General features: G+C 46.7%; 1 protein-coding gene across 1 annotated transcript in view; it reads right to left on the reverse strand.

Moving 5' to 3' along the window:
• The window catches only part of ZBTB16 (zinc finger and BTB domain containing 16), a 168556-nt gene that overhangs the window by 59098 nt on the left and 86953 nt on the right, over positions 1 to 22505 (reverse strand). The window contains exon 3 of the mRNA XM_090026714.1: positions 5311 to 5397. Within this exon, the coding sequence (XP_089882840.1) occupies positions 5311 to 5397 (87 nt within the window). The remainder of the gene's footprint in view (positions 1 to 5310; positions 5398 to 22505) is intronic.

A 22505-nucleotide genomic window follows, 5' to 3' on the forward strand; every position in this document is an offset into this window, starting at 1 on the left:
ATAAATGGTTGGATGCTCAAAAGGTGCTGAGCCCCTAAGATTTCCATTTACTTCGCTGGAAGAGCATGGGGCTCCACAGCTCTGAAAAAACAACCCACCTTGAAGCAGCTGCTGTTGGACAGTTAAATATTATTGATTTAACTCAAGTGCTGGCATTAAACGCACTTCTTAGACTCGAGAGTCTTCCAGCCTTCCTACAAAGGGCTTTGGATCCATCCCAGTTCACTTAATGAAAGCTTGCCCGAGGGAGAGAAAAGGCATTTCAGCCCAGCAGAGTTTGCATTGCAAAGAAGGGCTGCTTCTTCCCTCCAGATCAACTTCTCCTTTGCTTAGCTGAACCGTTGAAGGGTGTGGGATCCACTGTAAGTGTCCCAAAGACCTGATAAAACAAGGTCACATCTCCGTAGAGCATTGCCTGTCTCCGTCACAGAACCATAAGGATCCCCAACCTGGATCAAAGGACCAGCCCACTTATTGCAGCATCCCACTTCGGACCCTGGGCTACCCCAGCAAGGCTCAAGAAACCCCACGGCAAACACTATATTTCTTCCAACCCAATGGTTAGAGAGAGACCTTCTTAGGCACTAAATCCCATAGACCTGGCCTGTTGCATTCGACTCAGAGGGTTAATTGGATCCTACCGGCAACGTGGTTTGGGTTTAGGGGGAAACCGAGAGATTTTGCCAAAAGAGTCTTGTCTCCCATGTCCAGCTTCACCAACTTTGCCCCAAAACAAGAGCCAGAATCAAAACCTGTACAGCAGGCAATGCTTTTCCAATGCTGCTGATCCAAACATGCCTCCATATAGTGAACAGTGGCTCAAATACACCTTTACTCAACATTGAAATTGCAGTCATTTCCAGTGACCAACCAGGATGAGCCCCCCACTGTGCTAGGTGCTGTACAAATAGGTAGTAACAGCTGAGTACAGTGTACAAAATTCAAATGGATAGCACTCAACCCTTTGTGTACTGGGACCTTCTGCATTCCCAACCTTTCCCCACTCCTCCTCAATACAGTAGGTACAGTTGCAAAAACATTCTTATTTGTAAAACCCAATCCTAATTAGCTTGACTTTGAATAAGGCGATTCTTTTAAAATTTATTAACTGCTGCTTGGCCAGCAGTTTCCAGCTCAGATGACATGGTGAGCCTATTCCTGTTCAGTGATGCAGCAATTTGTATTACTGATCGGTCATTAAAATATCTGGCACAAAACCGGTTGCATTTCCCAAGCCAAGATAGTGTCCACGTGTCAAATTTCAGCCTCTGAGTATAAATTAAGCCATTAATGGTATTTATCGGTTTATCTGTGCTAAAAAGACTTGCATGTACTAATTTAAGCTGTTCCTAATATAGCTCAGAAAGGAGTGGGCTTTTGTCTCCTCTTTAGTTTTACTACAGAGAAACATGAGTGAAATATGGAGAAGCATCAGTGAAGTATGCATGCTCATTGAGGGTGTTTCACGGCTAATTGTTCAACAGTCTCTAATGGAACCATTCAAGAAATTTCAGCATCTACAATACTTTTTTTTTTTTTTTTTAATCACAACATATGAAGTTGAGCGAGTCCCTTGTGTTTGCTAACCAAAAAAAGAATGGGGACTACAAAGACAAGAAGGTAAAAGCCAACTGTTGACTGCTCTTTGATACAGTTACCATCATTTTCCCCACCAAGGGAATAAATAGTCAAATTAGCTTAAATTGGTTGTGTATGAATTGGAATACTGTTTCCTACATCCGCTGCCTTCATGCTGAGCAATGCATGCAACGCTGCCTTAATCACACATCACATGCATCATTGCATGCCATCCCTACATATTTTCAGAGACCCATTTGGGATATTGTGCACTTACAAATTGTATTGAGCTGGAAGGGAATTAAAAACAACACCGCAATATAAATGCTACTGTTTAATAGTCTCCTGTACTAGGCAGCAGCTTGCAAGAGAGACACAGTATGCATACATGGCTCTTCATTTGCTCTTGCTTCAACCTTGTATACTAGCTAGAATCACTATGGGCTCAGCTTTGGCCCTGGCATATCTACACAGTTAAGAGTAAAACCCATCAGATGTCATGCAATCAGTGATGATTTACTTCGAAACAGGCCATTTATTAACAAGGAAACTGAAGCTCTCAGACAATATAAGAACAGCTTTAACTTAAATTATCCACTTACACCGAGATGCTACCTCATTAATGTCCAGCATCAAGAGTACCAAGCAGCTCATACCAACAAGAGCTTAGGATATACCACCACAAGAGGGAATGGCTAAACTTTGGATGACTGAGTAGTTGTCCCGCATCTCCCACCCCCTAGAAACCCGCCCATAGCTCCTGCTTCTAGCCACGCTCTACATCTCTTCCAAGTGGAGGTACCACTCAACTACATGACTTTTCCCCTTGGGGCCACACTGTTGCTACACGTATCTGAACAAAAAGGAAAATCAAGACACAACTCTGGGGTGTTAGCCCCTCCAATGATCCAACCGCTAAGGCTAGGGTCAGCCTAGGTGGGAAAAGGTAGCATAGAGAAGATATCACCATGGTCAGGTGCTGCTGGGTGGAGAAGCAGAAGAAATAAGGGGGGGAAAAAGGGGATCATGGATTTAAGATGGCATCAATAAGTCGTGTGGAAGAGAACCACAGCAAGGTGGTTTCCATACATCGCCTGCTTATACCAGGGGTGAAATTCTGTCTAGACACCACTCTTTGGAGCTTCCTTCTCAGAGACCGTTATATGAAGACCGAGTCCCAGCTATGCTTCAACCCCAGAACCAACCCCCTAAAAACGTCCGTCTCTCTTTCTCTAGCACATGCCCTCAAGCCAGGCAACAAAAAAATTTACTTCCTGAAACCTGAGTTGGAGGGACTGAGTGTTCGGCTGCCCTGACGTACCAACCGGCTTCTCAAATCAACTCCATACGTACCCTACGTCAATCAGACATGACCTCTGCAGAATGCAAGATGCAGGACAAAGTCATTGTTCATATCAGCAGATGAAAAGGGTTGGGAATAGGAGTCTCAAACTGACTACATGACTTAGAAGTACAAGTCCCATAGACTTGCAAGCACTCGTCGGCTCCTCCATGCTTATATCAACTTTAAAAATACGACCAAGGTACGTGTAACATCCTTATTTGTGATCTTAGCTGCTGGATAGTCTCGGCGACCTATCAAAATGCGTACCAATCCTTCTTATCAAATATTTTATCTGAATTTTGCATCCACATAATAATTCCCTTTGGTCAAAATACCAACGAATGAATTGTTAAGGGGGGAAGGGGGAAGAAGAAGAATCTGGTTTCGGCAAACAGAATTAAGCAGGTCGATAACCTCACCCACAACCGAGAAATGTGATTGAGCAACCAACATTGCACAGTTCTTTAACGACAGCATTTTACTTCAACCTCTTTATTCTCAGGTCTGGGGAAAGGGTACTGATAGCTATGACCCAGCAGGAAAAAACACTGATACCCCTTTCCTCACATATTACTGCTACACCCTCTGCACTTCTTGGTTTGTTTTTTGGGGGTTTTCTTTGCTAGCAGGTGAGAAAGTTCAACAAGACAACTGTTGATGTAGATAATAAGTGCTTCCTGCCTGTTTCCACTTCCCTGGCAGTGATAACACCTCTGAGCAGCACAAGCTCACATAAGGCCTAAGTGAGAAATAGCCATCCTTCGCTTTCCTTTTTTGAAGAGGAGAGATATTGTGGACAGGAGTGCAGCGCTCACCAGGAGGACGCCTACAAAGACCAGCATTGTTCTGGCTCCCCTGGTTCTTCCCAGTGGTCTGTGGGTTGGAGGTATACGTAAGCACTCAAATTATTTTACAGGAAGCTCGGCAGCCACTTCAGGTCACTACTTATGCAAATGAACTTTTCATAGCCTGTATACATAATGCCATAGTGGATTTCTTGACATGTTTTCTGCGGGATGGAACAGCAGATCTGGGGCAGGACTTGCTATCAGGTTAAAAGACCGAAACAGGATTTCCCCCGTCCCGACTTGATTGCATGAAAGATCTCAGCTCCCCGGGGACAGTGGCCCCAGCCCCCTTTTCTTAGGTTCTATTCAAACCATCTGAGATTTTTTTTTTTAAATATTGCGCGCCCAACAACTCTTTGGCAGATCACTTCACATCCAGCGAAAGCAGCTGTCAAGCAGTTTCTATGTGAATGTTAGACAGCACAGCTGAAAATACGATCTGATGGTTCAGAAAGTATTTAGCTTAGGCATGGAGATGACATGCATTTCTCCTTCACCAGCTCTTCACGATCATGTGGAGAAAACACGCGAGTTTTCCATTTTCACAGGCCACACTTGGGTTGTAGCCTAAAGGAGAAACACGCTCCAAATTAAGGAACGGCAGAAGAACTCATTAGCTTAGTCCCCGACCATCTCCCCTAGATAAATGCAGGCTCTGTGCAGGTCCAGCTAACGAACACTTGCAATACCCATTGCTCTGTGGCTCCATCCAGCCTAGTTTTACAGCATCTCCAGCAGCCAGGCGTCCACTAAACACCTTGTCAGCAAGCTGATTTTGGACTCGAGTTAAAGAGCCTGGCTTCTTTTCTGAACTGTTGCTTGGCTGAAACCTCTTCCTCTCAGCCCCTGACCTACCTAGAGAACAGAAGGGCTCCAAGAGCTGAAATGAAATCTAAAGCAGGGAGGGAGGGCTGTGTCTAGGGAGTCACAAGCTTAGAGGGAAGATGACACCATAAATTAGCACAATGGAGACAAACATCTTGCTGGACATGGACCCAGGCAATCTTGAGAGTCTCTGCTGCACCTACAACTCTCTCAACGCCCCTGACAGATCCAACTTGCGCTGCTCAGGGGGAACTTTTAGGAGATTCCCAGGCTGGTATGTAAGATGCAGGCAAAACATCTAGGGATTATTTTGCCTCCAGGAACCAAGATCAAACCTGGAGTCTCCCTCTCTACACCCTGGTTTTGGTACTTGGGAGAAAACAGATCTCGGTCTCACCTCTTCTGCATTCAATGCAGGATTGATTCCCTTCGGCGCGGTCTACGTCGTTTTTCACCCAAAACTGGCTATCAGCAAACAGCCCTGCACGCGGCAGCCCTCGGACCAGAAGCAGCGAGGCCACTTTGCAGGCTTGAGGCTGCTGTGGCCCTGAGCCCCATTTTGCAAGAGGGAACGACTGAACTGTCAGCATCAGGTGGATGGATAACACTCCCGTCAGAAGGCAGAGGGGACAAGACACTGGGGGGAATTCATCCAGACATCAGCTACCTTTGGGAGGGAAGGAGTTTAAAACAAAAAAAAAAAGATCAACCTACCAGTATGTGTCTGCCTATGGGCCTCCAGGGCATCTTCTTTTGAGAACTGCGCACCGCACTGATCACAGACAAACGCCTTGGCACCCGCTGGAGACAGAGAAAGAGAGAAAGAGAAAGTACGTTATAAAGGTACCCATCCCCGGGGACAACTTCGGACGCTTCGACAGAAATGCCATCTTGAAACACCTCTGCCAACAGGAGACGGCACAACGTGGGCCATTTCTTCTATAGGGGGAAGGGAAGAGGGCCACAAACATTTGGGTGCTGGCTAGAACAGGGACTGGGCTCTTCAGAAAGCTGCAATTGTTAATGGGGATTTTGCTTTAAACGAGACCAATTTAAACCAGCCAGTGTCCAATGCTGCCAACCAAAACAGCGTTCCAATCAGCACCTGATAACAGGAATTATCCACTCGAGGACATGCTACAGCAATCCTCTATGGGTCCAATTTGTGCGATCAATGTGAAAAATGACACAAACTAGGATAATTCCCAAGAAGTAATAAAAAAAAAAAAAAAAAAGGTCTCTCGCTTCGCAGAATGGGAAACCCATTCGATAGAAGGACAAAACAGTTCACACTCCACATCATAGCCGTCTAAGTCCTATTTTACCCAGAAGCAAGGTGGGGGAAGCATGCGCGTTGCAGGACCAAAACCAAAACGTGTTGTTCAAAAAGGGCTCGGAAAACGAATGCGCGGTTAATGTGACGTTGCTTTTTAAAACGGAAGAGCTGCTTTTCAACAAGAAATTAAATGTTTGTTTAAAAAAAAAATCATTAGACATCAATGACTTCCATCAGAGCGGCAACTGATCTCATTTTAATTGGTTTCCTGCACCCCCATCCGACTGTAGCAGTTCGAGTCCCACTATCTAAAGGAGAGGCGGCAAGAAAGAACACGGCACCATCTGATAAGCAACGTGGCAGAAACAACACAATTTAGTGAAAGGCACAGATATTTCTACAACTATTAGAGAGATGTGGTATTTGTGGGAATTCTTAGAAAATTGCTATCAGCATGTGCTGCATGTATTGGGTCAGAGGCTCTAGTTAAAATGAGAAAAAAACAGGATGTCTAACAGCAGATAAGTAACTTGCAGATAAAAATAGATTAACAATATACACAATCTTCTAAGCATATGCTGCTAGGACAAAGCTGTGAACACATTTGTGAGATTTTGAAGTTTGATTCATCTGCTGTAAGAAACTAAACATGGATTAGAGTATGACAGAATAACCTTCAAGATGGTATGAAGGGAAGAATAAAAAAAAGGGCTTCATCACTTGTTGTCTGTACCTTAGCTACAAAGCTTTCCCTGCTCGATTTGAAAGCGTTCCCATCCTCAGACATCAAACTGCTCTGTGGCTTATTTCCAGGAATTCAGATAATGATTCTCATCTCCATCCCGCCCTTCCAGCCAGGGTCCAAGAAACACCCTCTCCATGCCCTGCCCTGCCCCCCCTCCGAATACAGGTTTTCAGAGCCAGGTGCAGACAAAAGCAGGTACAGAAACAGAGAGAGGTGCCATGAGATCCATTAAAAAAAAAAAAGAGAATTCCTTTGCCTTTAAATTGTCTTAGTAACGGCTGGCTCACAGGCAGAAATATTTGGCAGCAGTGAAATTAAAAGTGATAAATTTTCTCGCCAAGCTTTGATCGATAATAGAGGTCTCATCTGTTAATCAATAAGACAGTCTGCCTGTTTACTGTGCATATGTTGTTCTCTGCTGCCTTCGGTATGATGTCAAGTTTGCATTCAAAACAACTCAAGTGTGCATTAGCCACATGGCTGTGTCTCCCCCCCACCCCTAAAAAAAAGCCTTACAGTGACATCATGTAGCCAGTAACACATTCAGAAAGGCATCAATGAGGGCTCACTCCTTTCAGTCGCATGCAATTAAAAGAAATACATATACGATGGCAAATTATTTCACAAGAGCTTCTTTTACGGAGGAGAACCAGCGGACAACAGATGCAACGGATCTGACTCCCGGCCAAACCTGCAACACCAGTTCAAAGGGGAAGGCGATAAAGAGAATGAGCAAGGATATGAGGCCGGCTGCCCCCTCCCCTCCCCAACAAAGTACTGCTTTAATAATAAACACGGCTCTATTACCAGCATAATTAGAAAGGTCACTTCTATTTGCGAACTATTACAGTCCATCATGCCAGAGCCTACTCAGAGAATGTTTTGTTCCCAGATCGCTGACCCCAAAGGCCAGGACAGCTCCTACCGGTCGGTGCTGCCCATGCAGACAATAGCCAAATGCTGAAATCTCTTAGGCCCAGGCTGGAAGAGTCTGGTTGCAGACACATGACAACTCATTTAAAGCCATTTACTTTTTCTAAGCAGAAGTAACGTGCAGCCTGCACTTTTACCCCAAGCAGTTGCTAATTTGCGGTGCGCGGTGTTTTTTAAAGGATGCTGCATTTGATTTTCAGGGCCTCAGAGTGCAAGTCTGAAATGACTCACTTCTCTGCTAGCTAAGCTCTTCTGGCTGGCCGCACTGCATTAGAGGCAGCAATATACAACAGGAGGAAGCGTGTTAACAAGTTCAGCGCAGGCCGGGACGGCTTCCTGTTATACCTAGAAAGTAGATGAATTGGTACAGGCAATCAACAAGCCCCGGCTGCGAGCGGATGGCACAAAATGAAAGCGTGCATGGCAAAGGCAACGTGAAGCCCTGATGGCCTGGTTTTCAAAGGTGTCAGTACCCAAAGCTGTCACTGCAGTCCATGAGAAGTCAGAGAGGCTGAAATTCTCAGGGAGCCTGAAAGTCATGCCATCGTGTTGATTAGTTAAGGGAGCTTTCACTGGCTTACACGTACAGGTGCATGGTTTTAGCAGCGTAGCCAGGCCTTCCAGCTGCAATCAAGAGCTTTACCAGCGTTCGGCACCCAGGACTCCCACCTAAGCCCAGGAGGATTCAGAATTGCCAAGGGAAATAATGGCAACTTCCGCTGGAAGATTATATCCTGAACTCAAAGCGGGGGGACGTACTCCATGCTCGAACAGGTCTCTAACTTCCCTGAAGCCTGCAATACAGAGAAGACTTTATTGCATTGCTGTGTTCTGCATTGAGACAAAAGTCACCTTCTTAGATGAACAATGCTATGTCACTTCCCAGCCCAGATATAGATAAGTACAATCTAGTTTTCTATAAACTCCTGAAAAAATAACAGACGAACAACAACGGAAAGGCCAAGGCGCCCTGATGTAGGAAGCTGCTCCGCGCGCGACGAAAACGGAGGTTTGGCCAGAGACTTCAGAAGTTTTGGGGCTAGGGAGGAATTGTTAAATAGATCTAGGCCACCACGTTGCCTCTGATAAAAATGGATGCAACCTGCAAAAGCCCTGCAGTGACTCGAGTCACGGGGACTTAGTCACTTATACCCTCTTCAAACCCAATACACGCAACGTACTGTCAATACCTGCTGGGGCAATGAATCTCCACCAGGGTTTCAAACCCACTGATGCAAAATGCAACCCATGAGGTTATGGTGACCTGCTGCGTGCCACCCCAGCTAGACCAGCATGTTAAATAGGTCAGAACTGATTCATTTTCAAATTGTTTTCTACTTCTCCTAGACACTTAAAAAGTTGACAATTGCACAAATTTTCCTGACGCAACAGTTTCTTCCCTACTCTTGAGATGTGTTGAAGTTTTGCATTTCATCGGGGGCAGGAGGAACTGGGTCAGGCGGACATACGGGCAGCGAGGCCAAGGGAATCTGAGAGGCCGAGAGCCTGGGGTACGTACGCACAAGACCATAATGCTAGCTGAGCCCAAACAGGGTCCCAGTGCGAAGCACCTGCTTCACACAAGCCCCTTGGACCCTGTTTGGGCTCAGCTAGCATTATGGTCTTGTGCGTACGTACCCCAGGCTCTCGGCCTCTCAGATTCCTCAACCCAAATGCCACCCCTTCGTCACCGAAGACACTACCTGGAACAGCCACGGAGGCAAGATGGAGACAGAAACTGTGCCAGAAGTCACAAAATCACAGAAAACGAGCATTGAAGGGAGCTCAGGAGGTCACATCTAGTCCAAACCCCTACTCAAGGCAGAAGCAGCTCCAACTACATCATCCTAGCCAGGGCTTGGTCTACCTGGGTCTTTAAAGCCGCCAAGGATGGAGACTGCATCACCTCTCCAGGTCACCTGTTCCAGTGCTTCACCGCCCTCCTAATGAGAAGGTTGTTCTTAATATCCAACTTAAACTATCCTGGCTGCCACTTGACCCCACTGCTCCTTATTCTGTCGTCTGCCACCAGTGAGGTCAGTCCAGCTCCGTCCTCTTTGCAGCCCCCCTGCAAGCATCACAGAATCAAAGAAAATGAGGGTGGGAAGGGAGCTCAGGAGGTCACATCTAGTCTAACCCCTGCTCCAAGCAGGACCAGCCCCAGCTACATCATCCCAGCCGAGGCTTTGTCTAGCTGGGTCTTCAAAACTTAAAATCTGAACTTTGTTCAACATCCGATTCTGCAAACCGATACGAAGCAACCCCAAACCGCTCCCCGGTGGGCGTGGGATACAGGCACAGTGACAACCATATGCCATCCAATAATGTGCAAAAAAAAAATGTGAGCTCCAACTCATGGCAGGGGGAGGAGGGGGGAAGCTCACAGACAAATATTAAAAACGCAATATAACAAAATAAAATAATTAAAAAAAAGAGCTTGCCAGCATCTGGGGGGGATGAAAAATTCCTTGAGATTTTAAAATAAACATCTTGAATGTTCTGATGAGATATGCATGCCTGGTTACATAAGGAAGTACAGCGTGTACCAAAACAGCATACCCCAAAAAAGCATAAGCTGTCAGAACAATAAGTACAGACACAGAGCATTTTACAACAGGCTCTGCTGTACAGTTTTATTTACAGTACCTCTTATCAGTCAGGGAACAGTACACTGCCTGCCAATTTTCAAAAGGCCAGGACTGTGTGTTCTTGCACTCAAGTAGATGTGTACTCCAGGCAGGGAATTTTTTTTGTTTTTAATCAACAAAACAAAAACTGATACCGAGCCAGGATTCCTGTAATGTACACATGTAGGGGGTGGGGAGATGCGGAGAATACGGTGATTGAATATGTAAATAGTTCAAGGTTAATTTTACTACGTGAGTCACCAGGAAAAATGTCATCCAACATCTGAGCTTATTATAACAGGGTTCAGAAAAAAAAAAAACGAAAAAACACCCAACAGCAAGATATTTATTAAAGGGAGCATGACATATCTGAAAGCAATACATCAGCAGCTCGTGGGGGTTTTTTTGTTTTTGTTTTAGCACCACCCATAGAAACTATTAGCCCATTAAAATGTAAACAACATTTTGGAGGGGGGGGGGGCAGTATTTTTAGCAAGTGGACTCTGTTGACTACAGTATATAGATATCTTTGGATGATCTTCCCAACGGGATGGGACGTAACGTGCTGCCAAGTGTCAGCTGTGTCTGAGGGCATGCCTTGTAACTGGCACACAAGTCTCAGAGCCTTACATTTCTGTTTGTACAAGGAAATTTATAGCCCCTGCCTAATAAAGGTCCTTGCTGCAAAGGCTTGGCATAAACACACAATGGAGAGGCTGCTTTTTCCATTCAGCCGGATTCTGCACAGTCATTGCTGCCCTCCAGAGCGGCTGGAAACCTCCATCGTTCCTATTCCTCCCTTGTCTGGGCCTATCCCTTACCCTGAACTTAGGAAACAGCTACCTGGTTTAATCGCCCCTTCTCTGCAGCCCAGGAGAAATTAACTGCACCCCTCAAAGAACAGTGTCTTCTGCCAGCACGCCCGCTACCACCCACGGAGGACCGGCCGTTTACAACACAGCTTCTGCTCCCTTATGGAGACGGAGTGGTGGCAGTGAAAATAAACCCGGAATAAATATGAAGACAGCTAAGAACTACTAAGTTTCTGAGGCATATTTCCAAACCCAGCCTGCTTCAGCATTTGAACATCACTAATAAAACCAGAATGGGAACAATCTTTCGGCCTCCTAACTCTAGGCCAACATCCCCTCTGCCTTCCCACAGACTCCTAAGTGGGCACATCTACACGTGTGCTTTAATGCATAATAGTCTACTTCAATGTGCATTAAAGTGGCACTTAGAAAAAACATGTCATTTAGTTAATCCGCATTAAAATAGGCTAGTGTGCATTGTCACTTAAAAACCATACTATTTAGTTAATCCGCGTTAAAATAGGCTAATGTTCATTAAGCATCACTTTAAAAACCGTGCTGTTCAGTTAATGCACATTAAGACAGGCTAATGCGCATTTTCCTACTACCTCACAATGGAAGGCATTTATACACGTACCTTTGTCTGCTCCAACACGCTGGAAATACAGTGCGTCAGAGCAGACTCGATTAATCGAGTCTGAAGAGTATGTGGGCTGATGTGCCCGGTGCTCCGTCGCATACATTTGTATAAACAGTGAAATGTGCATCAACGCACAGGAAATGGTGGTGGTGCTCTTTTGAACTGAAACACATCCAATGTGTTTTAGTTAAAAAAACGCGCGGCCGGCATTTTCTCAGTGCCGACACGCGTTTCGCCATTTATATAAATGTATGTGCCCGGCGCTGTGGCACATACGTGTGCACAAATGCCCACAAGTACTGGATTGAATATGCATTAACTAAAGTGCATTAATGCATGTGCAGACAGAGTCTGAGCACTGGGTTGCACCCAGCACAGACACCTCCTTGACAACCCGGATAGGAGGCTTCCCGGTACATAAACTCAATCCACCTCCAGGGCCCTTGGCTTAAAAAGACTGCATTTAGGTCGGGGGTTTATTTAAACCTGAAGCCTTGACACCACCTCCTCTTTTTTGCATTGTGCTAGCATCAGACACTGCAGTCAGGGATCTGGGCCCCCACTGTGCATACCAAAAGGCAAAAATGGTCCCTGCCCCTTGTTTTATGCTAGTAGCTCTAAGACCCAGACTGTCACCAGTTTCCTCCCAGCAGGTCTGTGTTTCACATGCTGTCTCTTCCCCCTCTCACTTGTCTTTCAGGCCACCAGCCTGCCACCTGCAAAGCAACATCTTTAATAAATTCTGATTTATCCTGACAAAAAGGAAAACAAAATGAGCAAAAAAGTAAATTTGGGAAGCCTCAGGACCCACCTGTCCTTTGCAACAAAAGCAGACAGTCTGTCACCTCCCTTCCTTGCATCTGTTCAGACTGGCATTTGTACAGCCCCTGGCACAGTGGAGCCATGAACCTCCTAAGGGACCTCTAGGAACAAGGGCAACAGCTTCCATCACGGTCCCAAAGCAGGTCCTACAGCCTCTGCAAACTGATGACACCCGGACTCCTCTACAAAGGCAATTACAGCAGAACCACCGTAATCACCGAGGGTAGGAAAGAGGAGATTAACCTGCATGTGGCTAGGAGATCAAGCTGGAATTATCGAACATGCCCGAGATCCAACTGGGAAGGGGGGGGTGGGGAAGAGGAGGACGACACACACTTGGCTGAGCGTGCGCCGGGTGATTTACACTGCACTCGAGCACATATGGACAAACTCCTGCAGAGACCTGGCAGCCAGGGATTTTCTTGCGCTGGCTACATCGGCTTGGACCCAGGCAATTGCAGCAGTTGAGCAAGACTAAAGCCCTTCTAGATGAAGCAGGCAAAGCTACGACGAGTAGGAAGCCAGAGCCATAAAAGTCAGATGGAAACTGGCCTGGCAGCATCAGTCTTTGGCTGGCCAGGAAGCAGAGCTTAGAAAGACTGCAGTACTAAAGCAGAGCCCATGTGGACTCGCATATAGGTGGCTTGCTTACTGCAAGCAGGTTCCTTCCGAGGGAGAGAGAAAGGAGGTTCATGAAGACAATCAAAACATTCATCCCACTATGTGCAAATGATACTTTTTTTTGGGAATCATGCCTAGCGACTTGCGCTGCGTAGCTGCCACAGCACTGGGGAAGAGCTGCAGCTTCTCCCTGGATCGGCGAGGGAGGGCTTAAGCCTTCCAAAGGTGCAATTATCCCAGAGGAAATCAAGCACTACTAGAGCCCAGAAATATTACTGTCTTTTGAACACGGCCAAGGTGAACCAAAATGACTGTAAGCCAAGCTCCTAGTGCTACCTGGGTTGCTCGTAAAGAGTTTGTGGTTGCTGCTTGTCTGGCCTGGAAAACTTCCCACGACTTCAAAACACCACGACGTGGATGTGAGCCCTGAGCCTAGCGGGCCCATGTCCTGCTTCCACCTGCAGCGGGGGTTGTTGTTCTTCCAGACTTCTTTGGTTCACATGGGGCAGATTTCCACCCCACCCCCACCCCCCCGCAAGGGAGCTGGACCTCACAGGAATGGGTCCAACAATTTCATAACACCGTATGGAAGAGCTTTCACCCATAAAATACCACCGGGGAACCAAGGCCCTGAAGCAGCGCTCAAAGATCTCCATCTGCTCTACTCGCTAGCAGAGCATGAAGTACCTGCAAGCACAAAGGATGCTACAGGGGTGCACGGCCTGTTCCCCTCAATCGGTTGCTAATCTGGCAGAGACGCCCTTTCCGTTCCTCCTGCAGTAGGAGCAGAGCAGTAGCCTCCTCCTACCATCTCTCCCTGCATAGGGACGTAGCTCTCCATAGGGCGAGATAGCAACTCATTTGGTATTATTAAGGGAAACATGCTCATCTCATGAACCAGGATTTCTTTCTTTAAAACAGCTGGCGCATGCCCGAGAGCCCAACACACCTTTCATGCACGCCCGTTCTCAAGGGACGCTTGACACACATAACCCACTTGGGCCGAGATGCTAACTTGGTATTTCCAATTTGCCTGCCCCCTCATTCCTTGTCCTCCCCTTTGCATGGGGAAGGATCCTTCCTAAAGGCAACAGACCTGGTGGCTGGACTCATTGACAGATTAGGCTGGGTGCTCGGTTTGCTCCAGGGAACCCAAAAGAGCTCGGCAGAATTACCCACGTCAAGGATATGGTGGACTGGGCCTTCCAGAACCAGCAAACAAAGATGACGAAAGCCATGGTGGGTTTCTGCCTAAGAAAGCAAGGATGCCCAAGAAAGTCACTTCCAGCACCCTCACTATTTTTAATTCATTTAAAAGAAAGAATAGATTCTTTCAGACTCCCCTGGGCATTTACACTGCAATATGCAGAGACAATTGATCAGCTGCCAGCTGTCTGGTTCAAGTCTTACTTTAGAATAAAGCAAGCAGCAAGCCTTATCGTTTGACTATATCTTCTGTAAAATATCCTGAGTCCCACAGACGCAGCTGAAAGGTCCCGGTTAAGTGACACCGCCAGGATAGCTCTAAGCCTTCAGAAAGCCTCCGCTGATCTGAAAACAGAGCTTTTCTATTTTTAGTCACTATCAACCTAATAATACTTCCCAACACCCATTCAGTTTAATTACTTTATTGAGGACAAGAAATAGGCTCTCCAGTTTTAACACTTCTGATGTTAGGAAGTAGTAAAATGTTCTAAACTGGTTAAAAATGACACTCGTTTGCCTGCCTTTGGTGTTCCTGAAGCCTTAATTGTGGCTCAGGCATGGATGTTAGACTCCCTGGCTGCTTCAGAGCTTTGATTCTTCCCTCCCTTCCACCGCAACTGAGGTGTTGCCTTACGGGCCCCGTGATGACACCGTCCATTAAAAATAATATAGATATTCAGTTAAATAGTCTGAAGCATCACTTACAGGACAGGAATTTTGTCTACCGCACTAACTGTCTGCGCTTGTCTTTCTTTTGCTTTTTTTTTTTTTTTTTTTTTGTTAGGCCAGGCGAGAGGTCCACGCACCTCCCTGTTTTACTGTATCGGGTCCCAAGCATTAAAATCTCTCTGACAACTAAACTGACACTCAGATCAATGCTGGAAACCAGAAAGGCTTCTCTGCAGAGAGCGGTGGGCGTTGCAAGCGCTATGCTGGAAGCCTTCCCTCTGATGCCTTTGCTGCTTCCCATTGTAAAGCATCGAGCCCCGTGTCTACGTTCTCCAAATGCAACACTAAGAAGAAACCGATTCTTCCCACCTCATAAATGCCCTGGTTTAAGTGCACTCTGCCACCACCCCCTTTCCGCGAGACTTCGTATAGAGGCAAGCGTGTTATCGGGAGGACAGACCGAGCACAACTGTTCAAATAGGGATTTTTTAAATGGCCCCGTCGCCTTTAAAAGCTCCAAGTCCACTCCTTAGGTGCTCAAATACCTTCATAAACCTGCCTTTCCTACAAAGGCAGACAAGGAATGCCTCATTAACCCCCCAAACTAACTAATTTTACAATTTACTAAAACGCTGCTTTCCTACACCCATTTAACCATCCCTGACTGTGATAAACTTTTATGAGGATGGTGGTGAAGAGAAAGACAAGATGACAAGGGGGAAAGTGGAGAGAAGGATTTAAAAATATGTAAAAAGCTGCATATTCCCAGATAAAGGGGTGCCGGTTTTATCCACAGAAGCCAGGGGAGAGGTGCAGTCTCGCAGAAGCCACCCCCCATGTGCAAAAGAGATCATCTTCCTGCCACAATAATAGGTCTGCAAAGGGACTGCCTGGTATTTGGGTGATGACAGGAAATATTCTGCCCTGACTTGCAAACAGTTCTGCTGGCAGTTACATGGGAAAGGTATGTGCTTCAGCAGAACGGGACTCCCCATCAAGGAAACAGGGTGCCAGTCTGTACTGGGAGAGATGCAGAATCATAGAAAATTTGGGCTGGAAGGAACCTCCGAAGGTCCCACCTAGCCCACCCCCCTGCTCAAAGCAAGGCCGTCCCCAGCTCTATCATCCCATCCAAGGCTTTGTCGAGCCAGGTCTTAAACACCTCCAAGGACGGAGAGTCTGCCACCTCGCTGGGTCACCTGTTCCAGTGCTATGTCAAACAGTATCGCCTTATAAATGGTCTATCATGCTGCGGGCATAATGGTCGCTGCATGCATCCATTAAGAGTCCAGGCATAATGGTCCCTGCAAACATCCTTGATGCCCCTCCAAGCTATTTGTGTGGAAGCAGGAGGGAATTACGCCAGCTCTCATTTCCACCAAGTTCAAGTAAAGTTCGCACTGGACTATCCATAACAGTTGGTTTCCAAATGTTCCAGCTGCAAGGCTGCAGGCCCACAAATTTGCTCAAGTTGGCAAAAAACGACTGTGCGTTTGGAGGGCGAACACGAGAGGTAGCTCTAAGGAACCTACCCGAACCACCCAGAGGAGCGAGCCGCGTCATCAAGAAGCCTGTAAAAACCCAACTGCCTGCCCCCAAGTGACAGTGTCCCTGTCCCCAACTCTAAGCACCGACCAAGGAGCTGTCCAAGCTCTTCCTGGGCGAGTGCCGTGGTATCAGTCAGCCTGGCCCAGCTGCAGGCACACTGCACACAAAGCAAGGTGCAACCACCCCACACCGTGATGACGCCCGGCGGTCCACAGGCAGCCAACTTGCTTCTTCTAGACATGACGGGAGATGCCCCAGAAGAAACACCTATCGTCTCAGGAGAACGTCCAGGGATCTGCCTTGTGATTTCCCCTTTTTTGCAATGAGATGTCTCAGTGGCTGCTGAAGTCTTCTGCTCCCACCTTGGGAAATGAGGCTTCTTCTCTCAAGGGACATTTACTTTCCTTCACAGAGAAAACAGATGGCCGCAGAGTGGCTGCCACTGTCCGATATGATGCCACATTACTTGTGAAGCCACAGCCACGTCTGGCAGGGCTTTCCCGCAGAACAAGACTCTGAAGCAAGGAAACTGTGCCTTGAAGGTGTGTGGGACAAGGGACAGTTACAATCTCTGGCTTCATCTGACTTCTAGCATACCAGGCCATACGATTTCACCCAGCAAAAATAACTACCATCGTAGGAGGCACGACACGATTTGAACCCAGGACTCTTGGCACCCAAAGCAAGGATCAATCCCTAGCATCTCAAGCTCTTTGCAGGGACAAACCCGCACTCCTTATTACCAAACATCTTTGCATTCATGATCAGGGCTGCCCCAGTAGCCTGGACTGGAAAGAATGGAATCCTGCCCCAATTTCTTGACAGCATCATCATCATCATCAGGCCAGCCTTGTAGTTCATCCCAGAGTCCAGGGGAAGCCGTTGAAGAGATTTGTCAAGAGGACTGGCACCACCCCCTGGAGAAACCCAATCATCTGATCGGCTGCATGCAGTCACCATCTTCTCCCTAGTTCACCAGGTTCACCTGGGCTCACGTGCACAGTGGCAAAGGGCTTTATTACTTCCAGATAAATGGTGGAGAGGGGACAGCGCACGCAAAGGTCCATCTCACAAGAGCGGCAAAAGCAGCGCCTAATTCTGGGACTCCTGCTCCGTGTTGCAACAGGGCACTGAGACCCAGCTCCCAATGCAGCCCCCTTAAACGCACACCCCATAAAACACATTTAGCACAGCTAAAAAATCCCTACACTCCTACAGAAACGGGGCCCAGCAGTGTCTTCAATAACAAGAACGGATGCCACGGGGAAGTAAATTGGGGAACCTCTTTGCCCTGACCGGGGAAAGCTGCAGGCTTGGCTGGGCTGTTTGGGAAGTGCCACAGCTGCGAAGACCCATTTCCTTTCCTGTTGAAGGGCCTCAAAAATCCACTTGTATCACTAACCCCGACTGCCTCGCAGGCACACTATTTTAATCCTATGCTACAGCGGGGTCTAAAACATGGGGGTGAGCAAGCATTCAAACAGCACACTCCTCCAACGCACATATAAGCCCACTCCCTTTAAAATAAGAGAAGGAATAACAATTATTCGCCCAACATTGCATCTAGTATAGGGAGATAGAAAGGGACTAAGTGAACATCAGGTCCTCTTCTGACTGTATTTTCATAATTTGCATTTTCCGAAGCGATCCAGCCAGGATTTCACTTACAATAACGATATTCCACCCCGAAAACACAGGGGATTAATAGAAAAAAATGTGGATTATATATTATTAAAGTGCAGTAATTGACAAGAGGGTAGGGAGAAAGAGAAAAATATGGATTTAAAAAAAAAAAAAAAATCGCCAAGTAAATTTATGCGTTGTCGTTGCTTTACTACCTAATTAATTCAGTAATTTCAAAAACAATTTTATTTATGTTCCATTTACCACATCAAAAGCGCAAAGAAAAAAAACCCACAGTGATGCTAAAATAATACCTCAAGGCATCTATTTTTAATCAGTTAAAAAAAAGAAAAAACAGAAAAAAAATCCCCAAAACAACTGGTTTCTGTACAATCTCTCTTGGGCAGACCACCAACTCTAAGAGAGAAAAAACAGCCAAGTCCTCTGAGTGCCTTCCTGGCTGCCGAAAACAGAGCTTGTCAAAAAAAAAAAAAAAATCCAAAAAAAAACCAAAAAAAAAAAAAACAAATCCATAATGGCCTGAGGCTCCTCTCCAATCTATTTTCTGCTCAGCTGGTTTTAAATGAAGTTATTATGAGTCATTAAAACACCCGCAAGCCTGTGGAAGTCAGCCAATTACAATTTTAAATTTAGCCTGTTCTCTACCCCATTCTCTTGTTTTCTTCTTTTGCCCACATAAAGCCACTTTATTATTATTATTATTATTATTTTTTCCCTTCTCCCCTATTTCACCCAAATGGAAGAGACAGTTATGAAAATCTCCAGCAATTGAAGTTATAAAGGAAAAGGGCCCAAAAGATAAAAACCAACCTCCCCTCCCCAAAAAACCAAAAAACCCCAAAAAAACAGGTTTTGAGGTTTAAGGAAAGGCAAGAGATTTTTATTTTTTTTTATTTTAAAAACATACCAGGAAAAAAAATGCACTAATTGAATATATATGTAAAAAAGAGAAGCACAGGTTTTTGAAAGGTAAAGGCAGGCTTCTAAATCGAGCATGAATGTCAGTGTAAGTCACCAAATATGATGAGCTCATTTCATTTTTAAATCTGGAAGGTAATGGTCTGTGCTGTGCTATTAAAGCAAAGGAACAATTTTCAGCTTTCATGTAAACCTCATTGTACAAAATGCCCAGGATACGAGAGCAGCCCCCACCCGGCACAGAGCCTCCCTCCTTCTCAAGTCAAGTTTGTTGAATTCCGTTTCCTGCACAATCATAATGGTTTATGCGGTTTAAAGCAGGTTTATAAACATCAACTATTATCTTTGGGACAATCTGGTTGACTGGCTCATGCATTTCAAATCAGCCTAAATGCTCTTCTTCACTCCCATAAGGTGGGAAGGATCGTCAGGAAAAGGACAAGCGGCATCCAGCTTCAACGGTAGGGCGCCGCATCCTCGTTTGGGCAAATAAATAATCATAAAGCAAAAAAACCACACACACACACACACACAAAAAAGACCCAAAAAGCCCGTGGCCCCTCTCTCATACCTAGCCCTGCCTCAATTAAAAACCTACACAGCCCTCCCTCTGCACCATATATATAGATTTCGAGCCTCCACACAAATAGCCTTGTACAGTGGTAGCGCTTTTGGTTCCGCACAATTAGATCCGTAGCAAGTTATTATAGATGTTTAGACAATTGTTAAAGCCTCTCGAACGGTTCGCATAAAGGGAGCCTGGATAATAACCTTCCTGTGCGGAGAGGTTGGCGGGGGGGGGTGACCGGGGCGTGTTTCCTGGATGCTCTCTCATTGCCCCAAGCAATGGCACGCTTCGCAGCCGGAGATCCTGACGGGCTCCCGCGTCTCGGGCATTTTCATTTGATTTTCTTCTCTTCTGCAGAAGGTCTTCGGCACGGATCAGCTCATTTCCCACCGATGCGTCTTCTCTCCCCAGCCGCAAAGAACGCCAAGGGCCCCTTTGCTGGGGGGAGCTCTTTGTGGGTACCCACAACCCCAAGATGCACTCTGCTGCTTCATTTTGCAAATCATTTCCTTCCGCAGACACCCAGAAAGGGTCCTGCAGACTTTCCTGGCCATAGCTAGAAACCAACCTCTGTGTTTTCAGGGAGGAGCGGGTTGTAAGCATTAGCAGTCACTAAGACAAAGCCCCCTTTTAAAGTGGTCAGAAATGTCTCCCAGAGCAAGACAATTCCCCCCCGTTCTCACTCCAGTCCTGGGCGTCAATGCTGCTGGTTGCTCACCGACATCACACTGGGCTCGATTCAGGCCTCGCTCTAGATTTACCCCAAGTGAAGACCGCTGATTTCAAGGCCAAGTTGAAAGCAGTCTGCAGAATCAGAGATGCCCTCTCCTCGGGACTTGCTCAGTGTGGTGGACTGGAGCCAGAAACCCTGCAGGAAAGGCTTAATGCTTCTTTGTGAACCTCTGTCTTTGCTACCTCCCTGCCATCATCTCCTCATCTTTAGGGGATGGGAAGAGAGTAACTCTGCAATTTGGGGAAAATATTTGACCCAGCTCGTTTCCAAATGGTTTCCTCCCTTGTGCAGGAGGCAGTAACCAAAAGTGATACAAGAGAGAGCTGTACCAATGCATTCAAAATAGGGACTGGATGATCTCTTTAAAACAGCTCCGCCAGGATGTTCCTCCATCCAACCGAGCTGCTTCTGAACTAGGAAGAGGGGTTTCCTTTTTAACAAAACAAGTAACTGGAGCCTGTAAGGGGTGACCCTTTGGCTGCCACAGTTATCCTGCAAAAGCCAGGCAAACAGGGGCATACGCTACATCGCATCCTCACAGCTCAATTCTGAGAGAGGTTAATGAGAGAAAAGGAGACCCCCCCCAGATGGTTGGGGAACCATTCGCTAGGATGCTCCGGGCCCTCTGAAGAATGCAGATCTCAATGCACGCGACAGCCAAGGCACGCGAGACCCTTCTCCCGGGCAGAACGGAGCTAAGGCAGCCGATTCTGCCCGAGGGACTTTGCCCCCGTCCCCAGGCACTGCAGCAGGTCTGTGCCACGTCGCCAGCGCCCGAGTCCTCCGCCCGCCACCAAGGTGAAGGTCAGAATGGAGGGAGCTTGGCTGCTCCCACTGCCCTCTGCTTGGCTTGGCATGTGCTTAGCCCTGCCTGCCATTTTAGGAATGCAGCTGACAGTGTTCAGCATGTCCGGTGTCACCCATGACAGGGCTTCAGCTCTCAGCTTCCCTGCCCTTCACGGTCAGAAACATGAAAGGTTAAAAGCTCGTGGGGAGACAGGTGCCTGCCAGGAATCCAGCCCTGAAGTTGCCATCCTCCACACAAGTCCTTCCCAACCCATCCTGCGAGTCATTTAGAGAAGCTGGGCCAGGAGGGAGAAAGTCCTTTCTTCCAGATGCCAGCCTCCCTAAACCACAGAGGGATGTGACCAAGGACTGACTATGTGAACTTTGTTAGCTTGCTCCACATACTCAGAGGCTGCCTGGGAAGGGGGTGGGTAAAGGGGAACGGTTTAGGATAAAAAAATAATAATAATAATAATTTCACTTTAGCAACAAAAAAATAATAATAAAAAGAAAAAAAAAAGAGGTTATTACATAATTTCCACTTTTCCTCCACCCTTAAAGTAATGTTCTATCTGACAGCCTCCTCTCAGAGGGGAAAAAATGACAAATCCAATCCAAAATTCAACAGCCTGTGTTCTGTTCAGAAAGCACACAGTGTACTGTACAGCCCATAAAACTCCAAACAGCCTCCAGACACTTCTGCAATCGTCCTCCATCAAAACACTTTGTCTTGCATACAAAAATAAGATACAGTGCTGAACGGAATACAAAATCAGCCCATTACAGTACAGGGAGGCTGCTACTTAGCAACAAGGGGGCTTTAAAGCCGTGATGCTCTACAGGAAACAAAATCTGTCAAGCCTGTTGGGCAAATGATAAACATTAGCAGTATTAAAAAACACAAAAGCCATGTAAATGGGTCGTGCGCAACGTGGGGAGGCACGGAGGGAAGGAAGCGCGGGGTGCAGGGGAGAGGGGGCCGATCCCCCCGGGTTCACCCCCAACCCGGCTGCCGACTCCGAACCCCGTTGATCCCCCTCGTTTCAGGAGGCTGGGGGGCGAGCGGGCAGGGAATATTTTCTAATGCAACGCCCAGCAATGAACTTTCAGAACTTTCCCATCTCGCATGCATGAAGAGCAACCTGAGAGAAAATGGGTTACAGTGCGATGATCACATATATTTAGCAGTATTAATGTAGACAGATGTGCATAAGATTTATTTGCTACAGAGAGCGCCATGGTGTAATGGGTCCTGGCATTACACTCTATGCATAATGCTTAGCAGAAACACCTTGAATAACAAAAAGCATCCAAAAGAGAGGAGAGAGGGAAAGTGGCAGCGACTGCTGAAAAATAAATAT

Source organism: Crocodylus siamensis, chromosome 14 (genome assembly GCF_052110815.1).
Source record: "Crocodylus siamensis isolate JL-2025a chromosome 14, ASM5211081v1, whole genome shotgun sequence".
Lineage (NCBI taxonomy): Eukaryota > Metazoa > Chordata > Crocodylia > Crocodylidae > Crocodylus > Crocodylus siamensis.